This window comes from Pipistrellus kuhlii, unplaced genomic scaffold (assembly GCF_014108245.1).
Source record: "Pipistrellus kuhlii isolate mPipKuh1 unplaced genomic scaffold, mPipKuh1.p scaffold_m20_p_43, whole genome shotgun sequence".
NCBI lineage: Eukaryota > Metazoa > Chordata > Mammalia > Chiroptera > Vespertilionidae > Pipistrellus > Pipistrellus kuhlii.
In genome coordinates this window covers 2,545,024-2,571,823 of record NW_023425544.1, presented here as the reverse complement: position 1 = coordinate 2,571,823, position 26,800 = coordinate 2,545,024, and the positions used below count along the sequence as shown (strand labels likewise).

At 38.4% G+C, this 26,800-nt stretch overlaps 1 protein-coding gene across 7 annotated transcripts in view; it reads right to left on the bottom strand.

The window, feature by feature from the left end:
• Positions 1-25,260, bottom strand: part of PBX3 (PBX homeobox 3) — a 174,962-nt gene extending 149,702 nt beyond the window's left edge. For all 7 annotated transcript variants that reach the window (XM_036412081.2, XM_036412083.2, XM_036412082.2 and 4 more), the window contains exons 1-2: positions 24,891-25,260; positions 23,946-24,019 (exon numbers count right to left, since the gene is read on the bottom strand). In XM_036412081.2, coding sequence (XP_036267974.1) covers positions 23,946-24,019; positions 24,891-25,090 — 274 coding nt within the window. In that variant the 5' untranslated portion in view covers positions 25,091-25,260. The remainder of the gene's footprint in view (positions 1-23,945; positions 24,020-24,890) is intronic.
• Positions 25,261-26,800: the final 1,540 nt, after the last annotated feature.

The following is a 26,800-nucleotide window of genomic DNA, read 5'->3' as shown; positions in this document are numbered from 1 at the left end:
CCTCAATATAACACACACTGTACAAGCAGACACAGTATGAACTTCATATCACGCGTGGTCCTCTCTGATTATCCAGTTTCCTAGGATGAAGGCCTCCATACTTGTATTCCTTTCCAAAAAAAAAATTCCCCAAGGAATTTAGCTCAAGAATGATTAAAACTTCAAGTTGTTATGAAGGCTAGATAATGCTAAAAAAGCTTCAAACATCAAATAGAAAGGGAAAAAAGAAAACTACCAAATATTTGGTACCTATAATACTACTGTATAGTATATTAGACACTGTACTAGATAGTTTCACATAAACTATTTCACTTAATAATAGGTTCACTAATGTTGCTTAAATAACTGAGAAAAAATATGATTTTTTACATCCTAATTTTGCTAAAATTAGTCCTGAGAAGAAAGGTAACATGTAAGGAAAGTAACCTTGCTTGTTATTCTTCCACTACTTGCACCATTTTAATGGGATTTTTCTATTAATCTTTGACAAGCCATGAAATTTCATATTTTCACCATGACCAATCCATGAAATTTACCAACTTTGTCCATGATTCATACCAGGTCATAGTTATAATGTCTGCTATGCATTTTAGCTAAATAACCATTGAAACTTCTCCCTTTGGACAGAATGAAAAATCTGCCTATAATTAAAGCAGGAATTGTTAACTACAAGCAGTTAAAAGTTTACAGCATTGTTTGACAGTTGAAAAGATAAACCAGTAAAAAGCCTGAGATGCTGGGTCTACCTGTACTTCCCACACATTTGAACAATAGTGTGATATCTCTTAGCATCATAAAATCAATCTCAGATTAGGTAATGAAATATGCACCAGCCTTTTCCCAGAACCTTTGACAAATCACACACAATCCTAAATCTTCATAAATCACGATTAAAGACAAGTATATCATCACCAAAGCATATATCTTCCCAAGCCTGACCCTGAGACTAATGAGAAAAGGCCTAGACTATCTCATCTGATTAATTAATTCAAAATGTCTGCTGTTATTCAAATGTGAGGCTGGTATTATTTGAATAACACTTGACAGCAGCGCCTGAAGATATCATTTCTGATTTGTGAAGCTGCTGCTGCATAACTGATGACAGTTTATGAAATGTTCCAATGTAGCTGCTTTTCTTGGCACAACTGTGAAAGATTTGCCAAAGAGATGGTTCTTTTTTTGTCAGAAGTTGATGTTGCTAATGTTGTCAAATATTTCCAAAATATATAGTCTCTGGAGTCGTTTTTCCTTAAATATTGCCACAATAGCAGCTTTTCGACCTTCAAAGTTTGATTTGCCTGAACACAGAATTGTTTTACTTACACAATCCCGCGCTCCTGAGCACCGTGCCAGGATTCACCAAGTCCCTCCAACTAGCATTTTGTTTTTGTTTTTGTTTTTACAAAAAACACTCATACTGTGCAGGACTGAGTACTATGAGCCTGAGTTTGGGGGACATTTTTTTTCTTCCTTTCAGAATGTCATAATATATTTTAAGTAATATAAAAGGTTTTGTTTTGTTGTTTTTTCACTGAAAAGCAAAAGTAAAGATTTCTTAAAATTTTAACTTTCCCCTTCAAAAAAACAGAGCATATTGGTAGATTCTCCAACTTCCAGGTCTCAGTGTTATTTCTGAACTCAAATTTTCCTTCTCTGCTATTCAAGTAAAGAGCATAAAGACTCCTCAGAGATATGTATGTTAAACGCCTTGCATTGTGCATCTCTCCATCATTCAAATATCTTCTTCCGGGCCACTAAACACCCACTTGCTTCTAGAAACCTTTTCCATTAACAAGTCCCTCCATTTCCTCTTCAAACATTCCAACTTTCAGTACTGTGAAAACAACATTGATGCTTAACCTATGTGATCACAATAAGCACAAATTATATAAATTTGATTAACAGGCCAATTCAGCTTTTAAAAATACATTTAAATATTTTTAAAGCTGAATGAGATCATAGAATTCACTTAGTCCAACTCCCTTATTTTGTAAATGACCACTCTGTGACTTGCTCAGCTGGCTCTGTGTGGAATATGTAAATCAACCACTGTGTGTCTGTTAATCTGTCCTTTGCTTTTATGTGTGCCATCAAGACTGATAACGAGGTCCACTTTCTAAGAGCAAAAGCTGTCTTAATTTTGAAGAATATTCGGCAGAACATCATAATTTGTATAGGCACTTAATAAAATAATCCAGAGGACCACAATAATGACGTAAGGATGCATTCTGTTGCCTTCGGGAGTAGCCTACTAAAAACCTGTTTATTTTCTGGATAATTTTTTTCTGTACAGCTATAATGAAGATAAAATATGGTCTTAGGGCAAGTTATATTTTACTAGAGGCCTAGTGCACATGCACCCGTGGGGCCCCTCAGCCTGGCCCGTGGGGATCAGTGGACTTCCGCGAAGCCGCAGCCCAAGCCTTATCCGCCAGCTCGTGGGGCTCCAGCCCACTGTTCGCATCGATCCTGCACAGCACAAAGTAGTTTGAGAAACGGCAGGCGGCCAGGGAGGAGTCCAAGCCCAGGCTGGGCACTGGGCCTTCCTGCTCATCTCGGCCCCGCTGAGCCTGTCGCCACCACCGCTAGGGGGGCGCAGGGGGAGTGTCCATAGGAGAGGCTCTTGCCACTGCAGCTGAGTCCTCATGGGGTTGTCTGGCACCTGTCTGCCAGCTGAGCAGCGCTTCTGCTGTGGGAACACACTGACCACCAGGGGCAGCACCTGCGTTGAGCATCTGCCCCCTGGTGGTCAGTGTATGTCATAGCGACTGGTAGGTCATCGGATTGCTTAGGCTTTTATATATATAGTTTATAGTTTACGTAGATTTGCAATTCTTAAAAGGTGGCCTGCAGGACCCTGGGTTTTCCTGAGACCCTTTTAGGAGTCCACAAAATCAAAATTTTTTTCAATACTAAGGGGTTATTGGCCTTTTCACCATGTTGACATTTGCACTGATGATGCACAAACAAATGCGGGTATAACTGCTGGCGCCTTAGCACAAAGCAAGGCAGTGGGGCCAAAATATGCTAGCAGTCATTGTGTTCTTTACAACTAGGCATTGCAATTTAAAAAACAAAAAGCAATTTCACTTTAGAATATCCTTGATGAAACAATAAAAATTATTCATTTAATTACACCTTGAGTACCCATCTTTTTAATATTCTGTGTGACAAAACAGAAACTGCATATATACAAGCACTTCTGTGGCATACTAAGTATGCGGGAAAAGTTCTAGTACAACTGAGTTGCAAGCCGAACTAATGTTTTAAAAAAAGAATAACTGACAAATTATGATTATGTCAACTAGATATCTAGCAGGCAGTTTTTGAAAAATGAACTAAGTAAACCTGTTACTTCGAAAAAAACAACTATAGTTTTGGGTGCCAATAAAATTCTAGCTTTTTTGAAAAAAATAGAATTTTGAAAAATTTGTATCCACTACTGTGGGTGTGACAGCTTCCCCGTACTTAGAAACTTTTCTCATAAATTTAGTGGTAACATCAATTTTTACCTTGATGTAATTTTTTATCTTGTATGATGAAATTTATTAACATTTGGAAGATATGCACAATTCTATGAACCAATATTTTTCAAATGACTAAGATATGATGTTAGAAAGTCATGTATGGGTAGAGGAGCTATTCAAAGTGCAAACTAGACTAATAAATTTTAATGAAACAAAGTAGAAAAGTTTATTAACATGGCTTCAGATTACACATTTGAACCAACCTTTAAGAAACTACCACTTATCAAGTTTTGGTGTAGTATCCAAAAAGAACATCCACAATGACCTGGAAAGGCTATTAAAATACTCTTCCTTTTCCAATTATATATCTGTGTGAGATCAGATATATTTCTTCAGATATATCAACCCTACAATAACAGGAGCAGATATGAGCATCTTCTATTAAGCCTGGCATTAAAGATATTTGCACCATTTTGTTTTGTTTTGGAAAATGCTGTTTAAGATAACATGTAAAGAGTTGATAATTATAATAATGTTAACATATTTATGTTAACATAATTTTTATGTTATAACTAATTTATAATTTATAAACTAATTTAAAGTATTTTAAATTTCTGTCTTAATTTCTAATACAAATACATACTCCCTTACACTCTTAAAATAATTTTTGTTTATTTGGGCTTAACATACTGGTGTTAAGCCCAAATAAACAAAAATTATTTTAAGAGTATAAGGGAGTCCCAGATAAAAAAGTTTGAGAAAATAAAAAATAAAAAAATAAATAAAAGTTTGAGAATCATTAACATAGTTTTCTCAAAATTCTTCATATAGAAACATTTGACATATTAAATGCCATTTCCTATCCAAGAAAACATTTACTTGCTTTATTATATATACAAGGGTTTCATGTATGTTAAAGGAATTCTACCATGTAGCAAAACTTAAATCCCTATAAAGCACCAAGGGGCAAAAGATTTGCCAATAAATCAAATTCCCTTCCCCACAAGAAGCTTATACTACATCTAGATTGTAAACCAATACTTTCAATTTTTAAAAACAAGTCAACATATGCTAATTGCCATATAAGTCCTTCAACAACTCATTTTCCAAATTTCAGGCCACCCTGTCCTATTTTTTCCAGGTCTACCAGCACCTGAGTCTGGTGACTAGCTTTCTCTTTCCTTGCATAGTTATTCTACTCCATTTTCCTGATCCTTTTCCTTCATTACAGCCAGTCACTAGACTCACTGATACTTTTAGTGTTTGTAGAACCAGTGTTAAGAAAGCTAATCCATTAGGCTTCCAAGAAGAAAGTGGATTACAGTTACAAATTGGGACAAAATATGGTTTAAAGAGAAAAAAAAATTACCCCTACAAAAACAGTTCTCAAACTGAGGGCCATGAGGGATCCTTGATAAATTTCATGGTTTTTATACCATTGAATTTTATACCATTGAACAATTGTATGCAAAATTCTATAGTATGTGCCTTTATCTAGAAAGTGGGCAGTGAATCCATTGCTTTCATCACATCCACAAAGGAAATTATAACAAAACAAAAAAAAAAGATTAAAAACTGCTCTACAGTTTTTTGAAGTACCACAAGCAAATGTAGTTGTGAAAGGTAGATATAAGCAGACCTATTAACTATTAGACAAAACAAATGACAGATACTTAAATTATATGACTTGAAGAATAAGGACAAAATAGAAGTAAAATATTCATCAATTAAATAATTGTAAGCTTCCCATGCTTAATGATTTTCATGAAGCAAATATTTGGCAATTAGTTTATTACTAAGCAAATGAGATTTTGACATATACCTGAGCCTCACAGCTACTATCTAATTCACCACTTAGCATTCACCAAATTCACTAGTCACTTGAAATGGTCTGTTGATACTGCAACTGAGAAAACCCATGACAAATTACTTCCAATGGGTTTTCATTACAAATAGTTAGGGTGGTTTTTTTTTGTTTGTTTGTTTTGTTTGTTTGTTTTTTCAAATATATTTTATTGATTTTTCTTACAGAGAGGAAGGGAGAGAGATAGAGAGCTAGAAATGTCGATGAGAGAGAAACATCGACCAGCTGCCTCCTGCACACCCCCTACCAGGGATGTGCCTGCAAACAATGTACATGCCCTTGACCGGAATAGAACCTGGGACTTCTCAGTCCGCAGACCGACGCTCTACCACTGAGCCAAACCGGTTTCGGCTAGGTTTTTTTTGTTGTTGTTGTTCTTTCCTATTTAAAAATGCTTTAAGGGTTACAGTCAACAAAGCGAGTGAATACAAACTATGATTTCCCAGGTTTTTCCACCTGACAAACATAAAAGATCAGTGGCTGGTTCAAAATAGAAAATAAACAGTTCAATAATGACTGCAGTGCAGGTAAGTTATGTAATTAAAACTAAGTCCAAAAGGGCAAAAAACTAGAACTAGACAAAGTAAATGATACCTATTCTGTTTTCCCATCATGCTAAATTTGAAACTAGCATTCATTTCAATAACTTACAATCATAGTACATTTAAACTAATCTTAGTTAATCTCTGGACTAGTCAAATACATGTGACCAATCTGTCACCTTTGAAGATAATTTATTATTAATTTAAACAGAGAATTTTGTGGCTTTAGATAGAAAACTCGGTTATGAAACTGTAGTCTAAAATGAATATAAATCAACCATTATGACAGAACTTGAGTCAAAATGAACAAGATACTCTGTGTCAGCAAAATGTCTCTTGTCAAAATCTACTCTTTAAAATTTTACTATAATATACTAAAACAAATGTCCTTCCCAGCTCCATAGACAAACAAGTCTTAAATCATCATAATTCAAAACTACTATTTGGAAAGACACAAATATTGCCTCGCTATGAAACAGATTGCTTATTATCATACCTACTAGTTATAAAGTGAAAATTTCAAAGATAAATATTCAACCCCAAACATGTTAAAAGGAGTTTCAACATTGATTTTTCTCTTATTATCATAAATATCATTAATGACAGTAATGGGAGAAATAATAGACAAATTATTTTTATATAAAATGTATATATGAGTTACTTAAGATCCAGGTGAGTAGCTATGGCAGTTTTCTTATATTGTATATAGTTAAGATAAATTTCTATGTAAAGGATTAGAAGAATGTAATATCAGTTTTAATATATTCAGCAGCTACAGATCAGATAACATGTGCAGGAGAAATTTAATTTTTTTAAAGTTATTGAGCCATGGCCCGTGTTTCTCAATGGTTAGTGTCAGCCCACACACCAAAGGCTCTCTGGTTCAATTTCCAGTAGAGGGCACATAGAGGGTTGTGGGATCGCTTCCTACCCCTGGTCAGGGAACATGGGGGATCTTTCTCCCCTCCGCCTTAAACCATTCCCCAACCCCCCAATCTCTCCTCCTCCCTTCCACACTCAGAAAAGCAATGGGAAAAATACCTTTGAGTGAGGACTGACAAAAATAAGTTATTGAACACATAATGTGTGCTAAAGAAAAGTGACAGACAGACAGCCTCTGCCCTCCAGCAGCTTATAGCATCCTAGAGAATGGAAACTAAAAAAAATTGTCTATTCATTTCTAAATGAATCTTTGTAACATACCACTATCTGCAATAACTTTATCCAATGATAAACTTTAAAGACCCAAGAAACATCAAGATTTTTAAATTATAAGAATAAGCCCTTCTAAGTAGAGATAAGTAAATTTCTTATAATTTCCCCCATTAGGTCATAATTTAATACTCTTTCCTTCATCTTATAACCCAGATAGACCCTTCTCTTTTTCTCATAGCTGGTTATCTCAAAAATCAACTCTAGATTTACGACTTTACATGCCCCACATATATTACTTAGAAGTTTAAAAGTGAGCAAACAAAAAAAAGGTAGGAATAATAAAACTGCTCTACATTGGAAATGGCAGCACAAATCCCAAATTTTAAAGACTGAATAAATTTTTCAGTTATCTAGTTATAAGAATGTGCCTATAAAAGACTTGCAATACAAATAACACTAAAAATAACAATTCTTAAGTGCATGGAAAAAAAACCTGGTATTATTTTTGTACCCATTTCCCTTCAACTTGTTTCCTGCCCTTAAATAATGTGGGATCTCAGTTCACCAGTGGCCATTCTAGCAACTATCAGGGAGGGTGTGGTATTTCAATTTTTATAAGAACTCCTTTCTTTAAACTACAACTTTAAAAGATGACATTTATGAGAATCTGTCTATGGGTTCAATATCTACAAATAATCATTTCTGGAGCCTCCATAAAAAGGTTAATTACAGAATTACCAAATTAGAAATAAGACTTATTTTATTGATTGGATTTATAAATGGTTAAAAACTCAGCAGCCTTCACAGCAAGTGTCAAAGATCCCATGCCTAAGAGACTAGGCAGAGGTAATCAACTACCAGTACAAAGAGAGGAATAGTGACTTTTCTAAATTTCTTTTTGGTCTATAATTATACCCTAACATATCGAGTTATAAGAACAAAATATAAAAACGGGCTTAAGTCTATCATAATTTCCCTGAAAAACAAACCTTTGTTTTAAAACTCTAATATCCTGAAGTTTCAAGGTCCATTTTAGATGTTAAAATAGTAGCTTTATTTATGAAAAATGTGCATAAAATAATAGCTTTACGTATGAAAAGTGTATTTCTAACTAAAATTTGAAACTATTTGCAAAACAGTATTTTTCTCATAGCATGTAGTTCCCCCAAAAGGCGACAGATAAACTCTTTATTCTTGCTTTGTGCCTTAAGACATAATCTGCTTTTATCCTTCAGCAAAATATGAACCAGCTACTAGGCTGACAATGCCAAGAACCATGACAAAATGGATTATTAATGAGAAACTGAACTCCAGAACTCTATTAATTTATGTCTTCCTGTCGGATCCAAAAGATATATCAGCCTTCTCACTCAAAAGAAAAAAATGCCAACACTGTACTTTGTTTTAAAGTTCTCCACAGATGAAGAATTCATTATCCAAAGTACAGTTCTGTTATTTCAGGCTTTCTTGTAGAATAAAGAATCTTTATCAAATGGCTAAGAAAGCTGCTGACAAGTGCAAGTACCCTGCAAAATATATTTACGTCAAGCATTCACTGAGGGAAACCGGGTGAGGGGCAAAATAAAGGTGAAAGCCCCTGCAACATTCCTGTCCCCATCCTGTCCTAGGAATCTTTAGAAAATTAAGGCCTTTTGATTCCAGTTACATCATGGTAAGCAACATCAATACAACTGCATGTTTGTGGACTTTTTAAATTCCTAATTACACTAATTATTCTGACATGAAGGGAAATGATCTAACAAGTGAGAAGAATGTGTGATTTCTTTATGCATAAACAATGTTTAAGTGACATAAAATGTCCTTTTAAGCTTTCATTTTAAAAAAATCTATCTAATCTATGCTTATAATATTTATGAAATAAAATAAAAAAAAACGGAGAGGAAAAATTGCTATAATGTACTCTGTGTGACCTCTGCTTTCTACAGAGAATGAAAACAGCCTTTTGCTTTTCAATCCCCATCAAAGTGTAGTAAAAGAAGGGACAGCATTCCCGTGCTCACTGCCATTAATCATTGCTTTCTTCAAGCAAGTGCGTATTAATTTCTGTCATCCCAAACATCATCGAGTATTGTTACAGCACCGTTCACTCCTCATTCACCACCAGTTGTTACCAGTTTCCCTACACTGAGCAGAGACAGGGTGAATCGTGTGGATTTCAGTGTTAGAGGCCTTTATCCCTGGGGTGCTGACACCAATTAAGCCATTTCAAGAAGAAATGAGAACAGGCCCAACCCTTCCATGTAACAAGAGCTTGCACCTAGCGTTGGCAGGTTGCCATTTTCTCTGGCTTCACACTATAGAAATACTCTTCTCCACATCCTTTTGAATGATTCCGGCTGTTTACATGTTATCAGCAACAATATCTTTTTGTTCCTCTCTTCAGGTTCGAATTTAGTACCCAACATAACCTAACACTTAATACTTGGAAAATTTAGATGGTAATCTAGAAAGATGAATGCTATTATTTACAGATTCATTAAATTCAGGTTAGGAAATAAAAACATATATTCCCTTTAATAAAAAAAATAAAAAATTTAAGGCATTTAAAACAGAAATTAGCGGGACTATGAAAGCTACCACTTTCCTCAAACTGGGTTAATTGAAGATAAAACATTTTATTCCATTAGATCAATTTTAGCACTGCATTTGCTAAGAAAATTCATATACACAGGAATATAAACCAGATACTTCTAGTATTAAAGGGAAAGTTTGTATCCGGTTTAAAGAAGCTTATCCTCAACACTGCATTGACATCTGCTTTCTTTGGTCAGGCACTAAAAAGCCATGCTTTGTAAAAGGTTACCTTCAAGTCCAAAAGAAATCTGCTCAAGTGAGTTTAATTAATATCATTTTTGCATCATTAAATATAGAGATCCATCAAACTCTTTCACAATATTGTTTACTTTTTTGACCGCTTTAGATCTAATCATTCTCCTTGTTTTAGACATTTACATCTGCTTTTAAGTTTTTATGGTTGCCTGTTGGCAGGCAGCAAAGTGGAGCTGTCGATGCTACTGCAGAATAATGCAAGGTTTGTTATGAATTAAATATTAGAAACCTTAACACAGCGGCCAATAAGAATTATTTGCCTTATTAAAGCAGCAGAAGACGCTGATTAAATTTTCATTGCATTGCAGTCTTTTCCCCATTTCTGCTTTCAATTCATCATTCTAATGTATGAAAGGCTCACCAAATAATGGCAGGGGGACTTAATTTCTGGAATGCAAATATAGCAAAGAAAATACATAAATACCCTCCCAAAAAACATTAAACAGTCAGTTCTAATTAAGTGAATACTAACTAAGTAAATATTCTCTTAAAGGGAAAAAAATAACTCAAATGTCAAGAATTCAAAAAGAAAAGCACAATTATCTATTTTACAAATAATACAGATACACATTGAGGGTAGACTGTATTATTTTTTGGGAACTGCACTTCTTACAATCAATTAACTCTTTTGCAGGCCTTACAGTATTCTAAAGAAAGGGAATACAGTTATGGCTGTACTCAGCTTTGCAGAGTTTCTAAAAAATTAATAATTTTTGTAAAAAAAAAAAGACAAGGGTAATAAAACAATGTATATAAAGTAGCACTCAGCCAGAATGACAACTAACATTTTTAAATTCCTACATTATGTTTTAAATTTACAACATTTACTATTGCAAATATATTGAGGGAATAAACTGCCCTCACAAAAATACTGTAATCGTATGTCCTATACTGAAGGTTGTTCACGTTTCTGCCTTAATGTGAGAAAGAAAATGAACTTCAAGTATCCATTTCCCCTAGAGAAAAATCTCTTCCTTGAAACTCTGCAACTAATGAAATTGGGATCTATAAATAGCAGCATCATTACCATGAGAGCCTCTACTCGGTACCAGTCTCTGCAGCTGACCCTCTTTATACTAATAACTACCAGACTTCAGTCTCATCCCGCTATAGGGTGATCAATATTAAGACAGTTAAAAATGTGATGGAAATTTAACCTACAGAAATGGTGTTTACTTATCAAGTTTCCTAAAACAGGCAGTACTGCCTATACTTACTACCTTTCTGCTCAGACTTTACTTGAAAGGTGGTTTAGGGTATTATTTTGGCTTTTTAAATTTTTTTTAACTGAGATGAGTGGGCCTCCGTAGCTCTTTCTCTAATGCTATAGAGACGTGCATTATGACAAGACAAAAGCCATAATACACCTGAAATGCTCCCTGCTGAATCTCTCTCAATGAACCTCATTAAAATGGTTACTCTATTCCAAATATTATCCAATGAAGCATTACTGTAGTAAACTCTTGCTAGAATTGTTGAATACAGTGATGGATAAAAATCTGTGAGCATTTAATCAGTAAATGTAATGATCTGGAACGATATTTTACTCTTACTCAAAATACAATATTTTCAAATTCAATAGATCACTCTATAAAGTTAACCAATATTTAATATCTCCACTGGCTGTAAATTAGATCATAATAAAGAATGTAGACAAAGGATCTAGGAAAAGAAATTATTTATTAAATCTCTATAGAATACACTATTGCTATGTATAATTTATTGGCACGGAAATATTTATGTTGCACTTCATTAATGGTAAGTATTCATTTACATTTGCATTTCCTATATATAGAGAGCTCAATTGTTCACTAATTTCATATCTCTTAAAATAAATATGATAAAACGTTCCAGTGGGTGGATGAGTTTAAAGCCTTTTATTCTCTGTGACAAAATTATTGATGACAACATATCATAAATGGCACTTCCTCCATATACACATGTCACAAGAAAATGTAAAATATTGGTACAGCTGCACATGTAGAACATTTACTTTTTAAATGAAAATATAACATTTCAACATTAAACACAATGTGGCTTAATCAAAAGAATATATGTGAACTCAAAGGTGACATCAAATTTCACACATGCTTAACTTCATACTCCATGTACCTTGTAGGTACTCTATGCACAGAAAAATGTAATTAGCCTAATTTAAACACAAAAGGCATGGCTCATTTTGGCACAATCAGATACACATGTGCCATCACGCTTGATTCACTAATGTTTATGTTTACTGAATTATTGTTACCATCCAATTAAAACTATGAAATAGACCACAAAAATCTAAATACATTCAATTTTGAAAAAATGTTTAAAATATACTGTACATAGAAAAATTCTACTAGAGGTATATATCACAATCATATGTTATGCTGATAATTATTTTATAAATTCCACACAGTAAATTTGTTCACTGTATGCAACCTTATACTGAATTCTTTTCTTCTCCTATACCTAAAGAATTATGATTAAAATACAGATAACACAACAGTATTTTCCTACAATGAACACGTGAAGCACAAAAGAAAACAATGTTTAAGAGTTAATAATTAAAAGCAAACAATCACACTTAAAGCATCAGAACTAATATCTACAGGGAACTTGCATCTGCCTTTTTTTTTTTAAGTGAAGAATATTGAGATGGACTTTAAAACAGAAAGTAAACTTCCAGGGTCCTGAAATCCAAGCACAAAGTAATTTCTTTTGTGTTGCCCCTCTCATCTCAACGATCCCAACCAGAACAAACTGCGTGAAATAAACAGCTTGTATAGGAGAGTTGTATAGTTAAATAAAGCAGATTCATAAATGGCAGGATACTTGCAGGAACTACGTGGTTCTTACTCGGAGGCAACGGATACAGCAGAGCTGCTCAGCGGCACTTGACAACAGCAGTGCTCCCACAATTGTAACCCTCAAATCCAATCAATCCTTGCTCTTTGCATTTCAAGCAGCTCCTGGCTGCCACTGCCTGAAGATAACTATTTTACCACCTCTGTCATGCCTAATTAACAAGTCAGATGTACAATTTAGAAATTTTGCAATTAACCTGCTAAAATATTGCTGGAGGATGCTAATTGTTATGCCAGTTGCCATAAAAGCTCATTTGCATAACTTATGTGTGAAAAACAATTATGAGCCGCGTTCACAGACGCGGTCCACAAACTGCTCCTAGCTACGGATGAGAGGGCCACAAAAACACTTAATTCATTGCCCACAAAATTATGTTCCCCCTTTTCTTAAACAGCATCTGTTTTGTGAAGCTATATTCATAGAAAATCCCCAAATCAACAATTAGAAGCATATGTAAATGTGCGATTACAGTTCTTTTTCTTTCATTGACAACTTCTCCTTTTTTGCTTGCATGAGGAGTAGGGGATGATATGATAAATGCCTCACTGTTCCAATTCCCTTGCACAACAAATAGGAAGTACATTTGGCAGTGCCAGTGAAACTGCCAGCCCACCAGCCAGGAGGAAGCCATTCTCCTCTGCTCTATCTAGTCACTGCAGCACCATCACTAGAGGCCACTTTAACAACAGAGAAGCTAAAGTCAATTGTTTCTTCAGTGAATAGGCTTCTGTTCTCTAGCATATATTTACTGAGGCATTTAGGGCAGATTTTTCCCATTAAACTGAAGTCTGTAAAACATGGTTGTCTACAAATATTTACACTAGTGCTGACCACAGCTCTGCTGCCACTCAGTGTCACTTTGGACCTGACCACATTTTTTGAAGCTTGGGTTTTGCCATCTTCTTTGCATCCTCACATTCCATTACTTTCTTGGCCCAAGCTAAGAGATTTTTGCCACCACCTGGAGCAAGGACAGTCTGGGTTGTCACTGAGGATGCCATGGGTAAATTATCTAACCTCTGTCAGTTTACTCATCTCCAAACTGAGAATTAAAATACCTACTTTGGAAGGTTGCTAACAAGTTTAGGAAATATTATGTCATCTGCATTATATAAATTTTTTCCCCAAAAGTGTGTATTACTTTTTTAATTTCCAAGTGGAAATTGTTTGTTTTTAATGCATGTAAAAGCACCTTGCATAGTGCCTGGCACACAGATGGCACTCAGTAAATGACAGTAGTTTTTATTTTATCATTGTTAAATAAATGGAATCTTCTGGAGGGGAGAGCTTTGCCTTTCCACACAGAAATTATAATTACTTAATGATGAATCAAAAATTATATGGCATGGTCATCAATTCTAACATTTAAAATCAAAAAGGAAAACTTCATGAAACTAACCCTTTTTTCACATCATAATTTTTACATTTTGGAAAATGTAAGAATTGGAAAAAAGTTTGCATTTCTACAATAATGCACTCACTGAACAACAGTCAATTAAGTATAAGCTTTAACTGATTGTAGTTTGGTTCTAGAAAACACTATCAGTTATCAAGCCAACATTTTATAAAATATTAGAAGTTTAAGTGACATAAGCATGTAATTAAAAAGTCATAATGATAATCAGTCCAAAAAGAATTTAAGGGTTTAATGTTAGAAAGAGTAACATTAGACTGATTATACTGAAAAGAAGAAATATTTCTTTTATTGAACACAAAATGTCATAAATTTAGGTAAATCAAAATTAGTTCATGTAGTACACTGACAGAATAGAATTTATGTTCATAGAGTCCATCATTTCATTTCCAAGCATTCTGTTTCTATAGAGATCACAGTCAAAAGGTCAAGAACCAAGACGTCAATAAGTCCCTAAGAATATCCTCAGCATCACATCACATCACTGCTCTAACAAGTGGTAAGCAAGAGAAATTCAAATAAGTCAAACACCCAGTCTCTACACAGTTAAAAGCATTTCCTTCATTTTTATCCCTTTACTTATTCAACAATGAAATATGACGAGAAAAACTAGAGGGTTCTCTTATTTGAATAACAAGTGAAAATCTAAAAATATCTTCACTGTATGTTATTACCAACTGTATCACTGGGTTTTTATAGTGACAGCCCTGTGCTATAATTTCTGAGAAAACCTCTACATAAAGCTCCATAAACTCAACCATTCCTGTAATGTATCGCCTTATCTAGCACACAATCATTTCAAACACAACTTTTCATGTTAGTATAATTTGTTCAAAAATGGTAATAAATACATCCATGAAGCCAGAGAAATCATTGCACAATCTATTGTAACTTGTTCTTACCAGTACTGACAGTTAATCCTAGACCCAAGATCCAATGTAAAAGAAAAATAAAATATTCCGATATTACTTGGTTTAATTAAAGATATTCATTATACACATACCTTTTATTGGACCAATACTCCCAAACAACATTATAAATAATCTGGGCCAACTGCAAAATAATGTCTGTGAACAATTATCACAAACCTAAACCATGGATGGCTGTCAGTTGGTGGCAGAGTTCTTGCTTTCATAATAAATATAAAATCAATTTCCTGTTCTAGTTCCTATTCCAAGTTGAAAATGATATATCTGACTATGAATTCCAACTACCTCCGTCCTTAGGTATGTTTTTTTTGTTGTTGTTGTTTTGTTTTTTAAGAAAGGAGAGGAGAAAAGAAAGAAACTTATGAGACCATCTAAGTCAATTCTTTCTCACTTGAGGGCACTTGAATAGTCAAGTTTTCTAAATAATATGCGCATATATATATATATATATATATATATATATATTTTTTTTTTTTTTTTTTTTTTTTTTTTTTTAACGCAGTTGCTTTCCCCACATCAAATGTCACTCAAGTATTTTAGGAGACCCTCGCACTAAGTCCTCTATAAATTCCTATTTGCAAGGCTTTTTAATACACCTGAAAGCCTGTAGAAACCTTTTTGTTTAAAAAATAATAATATGCAATTTCAAAAACTTTTTGTTCCCATTTCAATCAAAACTAACTTCATATGGTTTAAATGAAATTTTACAAGTAATCAGAGACTAATGAGGATTCACTGATTTAACTAGTTCAGGGAGTCTGAGAAAGAAATGAGAATTTAAAGTAACCAAGTATTTAATTTAGAAGAGCAGCTAATGTGTAGATACACTAAGACCTCCTCAATGAGAAATGTAATCAGGACTTGTGTGTCAGGAGACACTCTCATCCCCCTCTGTGTGTGCACATTCCTAACTCCCATTAACATTAACAGGCTCCACACATGCACAGGGAGGAGGTGCCAAGCCTTGGTAGCCTGTATGCATGGCAGCTGTGGTAACTAAATAATCCATATGGCTCTGAAGAGAAGTTATGGTTTATTGGGTCTAGAGTCACAGCTACAGTGGTGGAATTCAGATACTAGAACCATGACTCAAGATGAAGGTTTTATCCAAACTCATGCCTATCCAACCATACCGGATTGTAGTTAGGCCAAGTTTTGCAGTTCTACCTCTATTGGTGGTTTACACTGGAAGAAGTTCCATGTTTAAGGAAACCTTAATTGTTTTCCACAGGCACAGAGAAGTTCCCTTCTCTTCCCTAGCCATCACTCCTATCCCAGTACTCATTCATTCATATCTCCACAAAATATAGAAAATCACATAGTTGATTTATAGAGAAAAATCAAAGGCATTGGCTTAAACCACAAAAATCTTCAAAATCAGAAACAAGTATTAAGCTTGTATTCAACATGAAAATTAAGTAATATGGTAATCTTACACAGCAGACATAGGCTGAAATGTAAATTCCACAGGTTGTGCAAAGGGCAGAATTTAATTCTAATTGTCTCAGCTTTTAGGTATTGAAGTCCGAATCTTGATGCTCATTAATATAGTTTCCTGAAGCCCAATTTAACAACTTCTTCCTTCATTCCCTAGTGAATAATATATTCTTATAATGTTCAGTTTAGTGAAGACACTGGTGCACAAGCACACAACTAAATTTACACTTCTGGGAAGAAGTGGTAACAGTTTAATAGCCACATTGCTGAAATTAGGCTTTAGGGGGGAAAAAAGACTAGATGACACAAAATTCTTAGTATATTTTCATATAGAGAGAACACAATGAAAACTTAATATTACTATCTCCAATTAAGTCAATTAACATTCAGAAAAATTCTATAACCTTACGTTTAAATAATCATGGGGGCAGGGGAACCTACCAATGTTCTAGAAGCTTCTCTAGATCCTTCAATCAACTTTATTTATATGCAAAACCAAGAAAAAATAAAAAAAATAAAAAATAAAAAATAAAACATAAAAAAAAAAAACACAAAGCTCCTCCTGATGCTAAAGCTCTCAATTTACTGACAGGCAAATGGCTTCATGCTGCCACTTAATCTCATTTCTTGCATAATGCCCTCTAATTAGCATATCAAAGTGAATTAATACTTCTAGGGCATTAGCAATGGGGAAATCTGCTCCAGGCTCACAATAGCAGTTAAGAGAGAGCCAAGAAATCCTCAAAAACACCACAAACCACTTTGCATTGCAAAACTGTTCAATTTATTTATCCTCTCTCTCTAAACACTTCTACCGCACACTGTTTTACTACTGTTCACCAAACAAAATGATAATTGCCAAAGTTACCAGCATCTGTAATGCCTGTTTAGAATCTTAATTTAGATTATGTTGCAGATAGTTTCTATATGCAACCATTTGTTCTATTATAAACGTTAATATTGAGAGTGGAAATGTTGACATTCTCAATTAGTTAATTTGAATTTGAAATAAAATTTTATGAGATTTTAAAATTTATGAATTTTTTAATGTAAAAAGCCACCTGCTGGACTCTGATGCCTAAGAAATATGCTTTGAAAACTGATGGATCACATAAAGCAAAACAAACCAAAAAGTCATTTTGTCATACATATGTTGAGTTTCCCAAATAGTTTAAACATTGGGAGGAATCACCAGTATTAAAATGATTACAATGTATGTATACCAATTCCTCCATTAATGATTACACAAAAAAGGTTATTGTTCAAAACACTTAATTTGAAGAAAATACAAATACTTTTTAACAATTATTTTTATCCATAATTACTTTTGTTTTCTATCCTCCTATATAGTCAGTATGAAAAAAAATGCTATACCAATTCAACACATTCTGTCACACCGATTTTTTTGCTAGACACATACTCAAATTTAGTACGAAAGTAAACTACTGATACCATCTAAAACTACAAACATATTGTAATTATGAAATATGTCCATAAAAAAATAAGAAAGAGATCCTGGTTACTAGTCTACCTACAACGGAGAAAATTAGACTCAAGTGTTAAAGATTAATTTATTTTCAGATATGTTCCATGTCTGACGTCATAAAAAGGCTTATTTTTTCAGTGGCTCACACAGCATTGGTTATAATTTATTTGTTATATATAACACTGTCATCTAGCTAAAATAGCACTTTAAATTCTATAACTTTGTAAAAAACCTGATAGCCAGGTTTGAAAAACTTTGACCAATTTTCTACACAGCAATATAAATTACTTACTCTGTTCATACTTAAAGACTCAAATGGCCTACTGAAGTAGAGCAAATGCTTGAAAAGGTCAACATGGGAGGGGGTGTGTGCAAGCTTTGTTAGTACTTTACTATCTAAATCATGCTGATCACACTGATAAATGGCTAAAACACAAGCCTGCTGAGAAAACAAATAAAACATTATTCTCATAGTGTCAATAGGAATAATAAATATCTAAAGATGCTCACACAAATAGAGAAAAAATTGTCTGAAAATCCTTATTCAACTTGATGTGTTGGTGCTGATGTGTTAAGTATTTATTATGAATAGATAGATACCTCAATGGTCTGAGTAAAAAATAAAGTGATGACTGATTTAGGGTGTGGTTCATGAAATGCAATTTCAATTCTTTATAGCTGTACTTCATATAACTTCATTTTATACAATGCCACCATAAAGTAGCAAAATGTAAGTAATCCAAATTAGACGTTAAACTTAAATCTGTCTTGTAGACAGCCTTTTACAAAAGTAACAAAATTAAATCCAAAAGTACAAGTGAAATTAATTAAAAAGTAAAGGGTTCTAGTATGAAAGAGGTACATATAGATATATTTTATGAAAGCTGTGCTCTTTGAAGCAAGTCAGCGCTTCCTTTGTTACTGTAATATACTTCTGATTTGGAATAAAATTATGTAAATTTATATAATAACATAGTAAAGTCTACACAAATCTGTAATAAAATGAAGTTCACTAAAGCTGAGGCATGAAATAATTACTTGAGGGTTCACTGTATTATTGGGGGAAAAGGGGGAAAGACAGCCCTATATTTTTAAGATGCTACTTATTTGACACGATCATGACATTCTAAACTAGTATGATAGTGGGATTTTTTTCTAGGTTTTCTACAAATATTCTTAATGACGCTGGAAGAGGAAGAATAAAGAAAGTTAGAAAAACATCTTTTGCATCTTCCCTCAAAACCTCTTTCAAAAGCTTCAGTAAGTTATACAAATTTATAAAAATATAAAAAAATAATTAAGAAAATATTCTGAAATTGCTCTAAGAAAAAATTTTGTGACAAAGCAATGTGATAGTTCCAAGATACACTAACTCTGTATTTTTCCCTGCCATGTCTAAAACTGAAAGGAAATTTAAAACATTAACAGTCCACTAAAATTTGCTCCAAAATAATTGTGAAAGGGTGGGAGTTACAGAGAAAACAAGGTTAGCCATGTGTTCCTGATGATGGTAGGTGATGAGTTCATGGGGATTCAAGTTTCTCTTCTATCTACATGTTTTGTTTAAAGCTGTCCATATAGTCATTAAAACGCAAAGTTAATCGTGTATGGAACAGTGCATTTGTTTTTAAAGCTTTGTTAAAATAATGATAATTACGTTGGAAATATTGCAAGAGCAACTGAAAAGAATGTATATGACATATACAATAACATTTAGACTTACATATAACCATTTTCACCTTTCCTGTTAATTTTTCACTTGATGGAATACTTGGTTTTTAAACATTGGGATTTAAAGAATTACATTGCACTGTACAAAAATAAATAAATAAACATTTTAATATTGAAGCATAAATAAAAGGAAACAGACCAGAAAAAGAAGACTCCAATGAGACTCTAAACCTTTAGGGACAGAATTAAAATAGAGAGGTGTTGACTGAGAACAGTGTCTTGTCCCTCTGAAAGCTAGTCACACTTATAGGAGTAAAGATAAGATAAAAGGTTTAATCATATAAATCATAATCTAAATTCGTATGAAAACTCACAAGCTACATCCTTGATACAATTTGGATATCTAAAATTCTTATGACTCTTTCTATAAAGGATTTCTTTCAAAGTAAAGCATTTTTAATAGTCATTTTCTTCTCCTTAAACATAAAAAATACTTCAACCAGCCCAACCAGCCAAGCAGGCCTTTCCCTTCCCCTGCGGACACCTCCTGCAGTAGAGAAGTTCATTAAGTTTTATGATCTTCCCAAGTCAGTCCTGCTTATAAGCCTCACAAAGGCCACAAATCTGGCAAACCATCATGTATGCCATTAGACATTACTAGTAAATGAACGCTATTTAGGGTTTGTGGTGGCAATAAATCAGAGTTTGGTTGGCAGCTATCAACATGGAGTATTTTAACCTACCACTTAAAAAAAGGAAAAGGCTGTGTTGATTTTTTTAAAAATATACAACATTTTTTTTCAATATACTAAAATGCTGGATTTTCAATTAAAAATTTTTAAATACTTTTTTTTCCTCAAAAAGAGCCATTTCCTTCACTTGAAATGTCACAATTAAGGGCATTGGAAAGAAGGCAGATTTGTGAGGATGTTTTCACAAAGGAAAGCACTTCAACAATCAAGATGAAGGTGACCAAAAAGATGTGAGGGAATGTACCCAAAAAAAGTATGTAGATGAGGAGCCCTCATAGCATCAGGGATGTTTAATAGGAGATAGATGATAAAATATGGCTAAAAAAAAAACAACCCAAAAGACAAATCTTAACATATTTATCTCACTGGTTGCTTCATTTAAAATGCGCAAACATCTTGATTATAAAGCCTGTAACTTTTCAGTTGCTTCCAAAATGCATAAGAACCATAATTTAACAATGACAGGCTTTTCTGCCCCAAAATAATTGCATGTTGAATTTTACACACACACACAAAAAAAATTTTTTCAAGAAAAAGCAAACGTCTCATAGTAAAAGTATACTTTCCCTACCTCTGCACAAGAAAATAATATAATTGTGGTAGATTAGCCATTTATCTGTCAGAAGGAAAAAAATACCTTTCCATATTTAGTAGGAGGGGAAAAAGATTTTTCCAAACTAAATTCCTCATGTGCATCAGAACTGGCAATGTTCACTGATCAGAAACCTAAAAATATACTGGCAAATCTACAAATATATGGAATTTTTTTTTAACGATTGTCTTATTTTCTAAGAAGCACAACTGAAATGACATTATTATCATTGAAGTGATGGTTTTCTCTCCCCACTCCCCGCTAGTCAACCTCCTTTACTCCCCCTGCCCCCCATTATACAGAATAGAGTCATCACATAATCTTCCCAGTTTCTATTTTAAATGACTAGGTAAACTTTATTTAAATCACAGAAAATTAACGTTTGGCTACTATATTATTAGGTTACATAATAAAATGATCTAAAAGAAAAAAAACCATTATATAATCTATTCTACAATGCTTATAAGTTCATGATGTTTCCAAACCATGACTATGGAACCGATTCGGGGGTGGGGGAAGCTGAAATTTGCTGCCCTGCTTTCTTTGCTTTGGTGAGGCTCATGTCTACACAGCTGTTTTATTTCAAATCAGGGATTCTGAGTCAAGCTTCCCTGTCTCCTTCTAAGACTAGTTTTGGATTGTGAGGTGGAGCTATGGGTAGTAGGGGAGAAATGAGGGGAGAGAAAGAGCTTCACCCCCATCAATCATTCGGTACTTAAATCCCATCCCTCTCGAGCTTAGAGAGGCTGGCAGGAAGATGCCTGTAACCAGACAGCCTTCTTGACTCTGTCGGCTATTAGCTTTTTACAAAAGAGATAACATACAAACTTGGATCCCCTGGCCAAAGCACAAAAAGAGGACCTAATTTACAATTTATCACTGAAAGCCTCAAACAATTTTCAGACACAAAAATTTCCTTTGTCAGCTACCTCTTGCTTTTTAAATAGCAAGAGCCCTACACCAAAGCTTTTCTGCCAGACTCTGAAAAGACTTGTTTCTTTTTCGTAACTCACCTTTGACATGAGGTTGACTACACTTTCCTTTCAGAATGGTGTAACTAAGTCTTGTGCAAATAAGCAACTAGAGGACTTAGGCTTCCTAATTGAATTCTGCCTGCTGCTAAATGTCTAAACAAGAAAAGCAGTTTGCTGGGTATGGTTCTCAAGGTGGCTAGGCCAAAACTTTAAAAAGGAAAAAGAAAAAAAAATTATGAGAAGAGGGTGAGGGGAAAATATCAATACCCTCACCCAGTAATATAATGCCGTATAAAGTGGAATCAATCTTAATATTCACAACATAGTCAATACCCCAGTGCTCAGCTGTCAGCAGAAACTGAAGTGGAGCCCTGATAGCAAGAAAATCCTTGGACATTAAGCAGCATAATTTACTGAGAATTACATACTTTTAGACTCCTAACCTAAGGAAGCCTTAAGATTTCATACTTAATGTCTTCTTTTACAGTCCGATAAAAATTATCTACCATTTCAAATCACAATGCTTTCTAAAGATAGCTAAAAATCAACACAGGGTAAAAGTTAGTAATTTAACATGTTGGTGGTTTACGAAATGAGAAATATATCTTTAAAAGAATCACTCAATATTAGGAAATCATGAATACTAAAGTGAATGAAAAATAGGAAAAAACGACTCGTTAAGGCTGTCAATATTTTCTATTAATTATGGTTTTAGCATATATTTTAATAGACAGCAATAACCTATTATCCTTTCTTGACTACTTTTAGGATCAGAATAGCATCGCAGAGTGAAAATCTGTTTAAAAGGAGGGTCACTAACAATTATATGCAGTGTGCTATTACTTGTGTACTCAATTTAAATGCAATCACACTTAACCTTTTAAATAGTATCACTTGGCTATTGTTACATCCTAGACTTTAACTTTCTCTTCTTTGCCTAAACGTTTTAAAAAAAAAAAATGGCAACTTTATAATATGATATAGCTAACACACACCAAAAAAATGAATAAAGATAAATAAACAGTAAAGCTTATTTAATGCACTTGTTTGCCATAAACAGGGCAGCTAATACCAAATACTGAAACATCTAGATGAAATCTATAACTTCACTTGAGTTATAACTGCCAGTTCAAGACTAAAGTATCTTCCATTTTAAAAAAATCTTAAGAAAAAAATTAAATTGAAATTAATTGCCAGAGATTTACCTAATATGCACTTGTAGTTTTCATTCCAGCACTTCTGCACAAACTGTCTTCTCACATAATCCCTGACTTGAACACGTCAAAAAAATTGTTTACCCTGCATCTGTGACCTTTTTATACTTGATAAAATATATTGAGCATATTTACAAAATTACTTCAAGCATAAAATATACTCGAAATACTAATAGGTGAGATACACTGTATATGCTTAAACGCATCATTAGCCTTTCTCGATTCTTAAAAAGTAGTCTTCCCAACTAAAACACGAATTCAAACGTGCCACTTAAGTCTGCTCCATGACATCTATTCTTCTACCCGAGGAGCTGACGCTTAAGGCTGTCCAAGTATAACAAAGTTCGGGCGATGCTTCTCCCGGGGACCCGGTCCCTGGCATCCAGGCTTCCCGATGCTCCTTTTAAAAACTGACACACAAACAAGGCGAAAGGAGCGCGCAAGGGCGGCGGGCGCTCCGGGCCCCCTCCCCGCCCGCAGCCAGGGGCGGCCGCCCGGGGACCGCGACCCGGCCCCGTCCACATCTACACTTCATTGTACACCGGGAACAGAACGGAGAAATCGACTCCAGATTTATTGCAGCTTTTTTTTTTCCTCAAGATCAGGAGGTGGGAAGGAGAGAATGATCAAAGATGGCGGTGCCCAAAAGCAGCAAGCTCTCCACTGGAGGAGTCGACGGAGTAGCTCCGACCCCACCTCGGGGGGCGGGGGGTCTCGGGGCCTGCGGCGGGGCGCGGCGTCTTACCTGTTTTCTCTTTGATCTCGCACAGGACGCTGAAGAGCGCGGGCTTCATTCGGTGACAGTTCAGGGCATGTTTCCTAAGAGAGCAAAGAGCAAAACACAAAGGTATTAGCATCACCTATGGAATAATATGGCGCCTACAAGTTAGACCCAAGATTTAATGCCGGCTCCCAGGGTTTGGAAAGCGCTTTTGAAAACCCTGGTAAAGTCCACAGAAACTCAAGTTGACTTGGCGAGAGCGACAGCCGGCGAGCTCCGGCTCCGGCCCGAGCCCCGCGCGGGCGACCCGCCTGCCCGGCGGGCGGCAGCCCCGGCGACGGACCGCGGGGCGCGAACCCGCCCGGGGAGCCGGGGCCCAGGCCGGCGGCGGCCCGCGGGCGGGGACGGCGCGGAGGGGGCTCCCGCGTCCGCCCTGCCCCGCTGACAGCTCAGCTCGGCAAAGTTTGCTCCCGTCCCCGCGAACTTGGCCGCCCGCGCCCGGCCCGGCCGGGGAGCACCCCGTCGCCCCGCGCCCGTCGGGCGAGGTCATCCCGCGGCCAAGCGGAGGCCGGCGCCGGGCCCGGGTCCGAGGAGAAAGTTGCACTTCCCTCCTCCGCGGCGGCCCGGAGCCCTCGCCGGGCCGGCGGGCGGGCAGCGTGCACGGGGTCCGGGCGGGCGGGCGGGAGGTTTGAATCCGCGCGCGGGGGCCGGGTCACCGGAGGCCGGACGGCGCGGGGGGGAGACAACCACGATCTCCGCGTGGCGCCAAGTCCGCCCCAGCCCCCGGGAGCAACTTTGCGGACTCCCGCCCGCGTCCGGGGGCGCAAGCGGGTCCCCCGAGGCCCCCCGGGCGGGCCGCCGGCTTTCGGAGAAAGTTCCCTGCCCGGGGCTGAGGCCCCTGCCCCCGGCGCCGCCCCGGCCCCCGCGCGCGAACACACACAAAAGATGCTTTAATGAGACGACACCAACTTTGCTTGCGCCTCGTCCAAGCTCTGGTCGGTGATGGTCATGATCTGGTGGAGGATGTCGCCGATGTCCTGCTTCCTGCCGTCGCCGTCCGCCCCTTCGTGGCCGTGCGGGGGCGGCGGCAGGGCCATGCCCCCCTGCACCGAGTGGCCGGCCAGGTTCACCCCGGCCAGAGTCTGCAGCATCCTGGATTGATCGTCCATCCCGCCGCGCGCGGGCGGGAGCGGGCGGCGGCGGCGGCTGAGGCGAAGGCTGAGGCGGCGGCGGCGGCGGCGGCGGCGGCGGCGACGAGGGAGGAGAAGAAAGAGGGGGAGGGGGAGGGGGAGGCGGCCGCGCGCTCCCCGCCCGCCCGCGCGGGGAGGGGGCTGCCCGGCCGGCGGGGCCCGCGGCTGAGGCGGTGCGGACGGGTTCCCGGCTCGGGCTTCCGCTGCCGCCGCCGCCGCCAAGGCTGAGGAGAAGCGGCGGGCGGAAGCGCCGGGCTCCGCAGCGGTGGCGGTGGCGGTGGCGGAGGCGGAGGCAGCGGCGCCCGCTGCCCTCACGCGGCCGCCGCGCCGCCTCCTCGCCGCCGCGCACCCCGCCGGGCGGCCCCGCTCAACTTGCTCCTCAGCGCCGGCCGAGTTGCCGGGACGCCCGCCGCCGTCCGCCGCGCCAGCCTGCGCACTCCCCGCCCTCGGCCGCCGCCGCCGCCTCCACCGCTTCGGCCGTGCGGGAACCGGGCCCCCGAGGCCTCGGGGGAGGGAGCGGCGGCGGCGGGCCGCGGCGGAGGAGGAGGAGGCCGGCGGGTGGGCCGAGGGGGGCGGAGGAGGAAAGTTTGGGAGCGGGCGGGCCGGCGCGGCGGGGGCGCGGAGCCCGGTGGAGGGCCCCGGCGGGCCGCGCGCCGGGCCGACAGCAGATTGATGGGGCGGGAGAAGTCGCCGCCGCCGCCGCCGGAGCCGCGCACCCTGCCAGCAGCCGCCGCGGACAGGGCTCGAAGGCCGCCGGGCTGAGGGATTGACAGGCTGCCTGTGCCACTCACTCACTGCGGCCCGGCGCCCGGGGGGAGGGGAGGGGCGCGCCGGAGGGCGGGGCCCGCGGTGCACGCCCCGCCCCCGGGGGCGGCTCGCGCGCTCCATTGGTCCCCGCGCCTCCCGCCGCCGCCGCTGGACCCGCTCCCGGAGCTCGACCCGCCCCCTCTGGCCTCTGATCCCGGGCACCCGGGTGCGCGCCAGGGCATCCTGACTCCTGCCCGCGTCCTCGCACCCCTGAATGGCCCGCCTGGGACCACACATGTGACCTGGCCCCGGCTCCTGCTACCTAGTGTTAACGGTCATGGGTGCGATGAGTTGTGTATGGGACACCAGGCAACTCGCTCCGAAGCCAACTATAAGTGCTTCTCCAAAGCGCGGCGAGCTTCACGCCTCGGACAATGCCAGGTACATTTTCCCGCTCTTCCTGTCAGGAGGTGGGACCCTCCGAGTGCCTGGCCGCTGGTCCCGGGCCAATCGCATCGCTCTCGGAGCCGAGTGGGGCGGGACAGAGGCACGAAGGGCTGTCCCAATTGGAGCGTTCGAAATAGGGACACAGGCGGGTAAGCAGGGGCTAGAGGCTCCGCCCCTCCTGTGATCACCATGGTAACCGAAAGGGCGCTGCTAGGAGTTGGCGCCAGCGCTCTGGCCTTGTGCTGTCCCTCAAGAGGTGACCAGGTAAGGGTACAGCCACTATCTAAGATCTACATTTGAGCCGACTACACTTTCCCTTAAAAGGGAAGCATATGGCCCTAGCCGGTTTGGTTCAGTGGATAGAGCGTCGGCCTGCGGACTGAAGGGTCCCAGGTTGGATTCTGGTCAAGGGCATGTACCTTGATTGCGGGCACATCCCCAGTGAGAGGTGTGCAGGAGGCGGCTGATTGATATTTCTGACTCTATCCCTCTCTG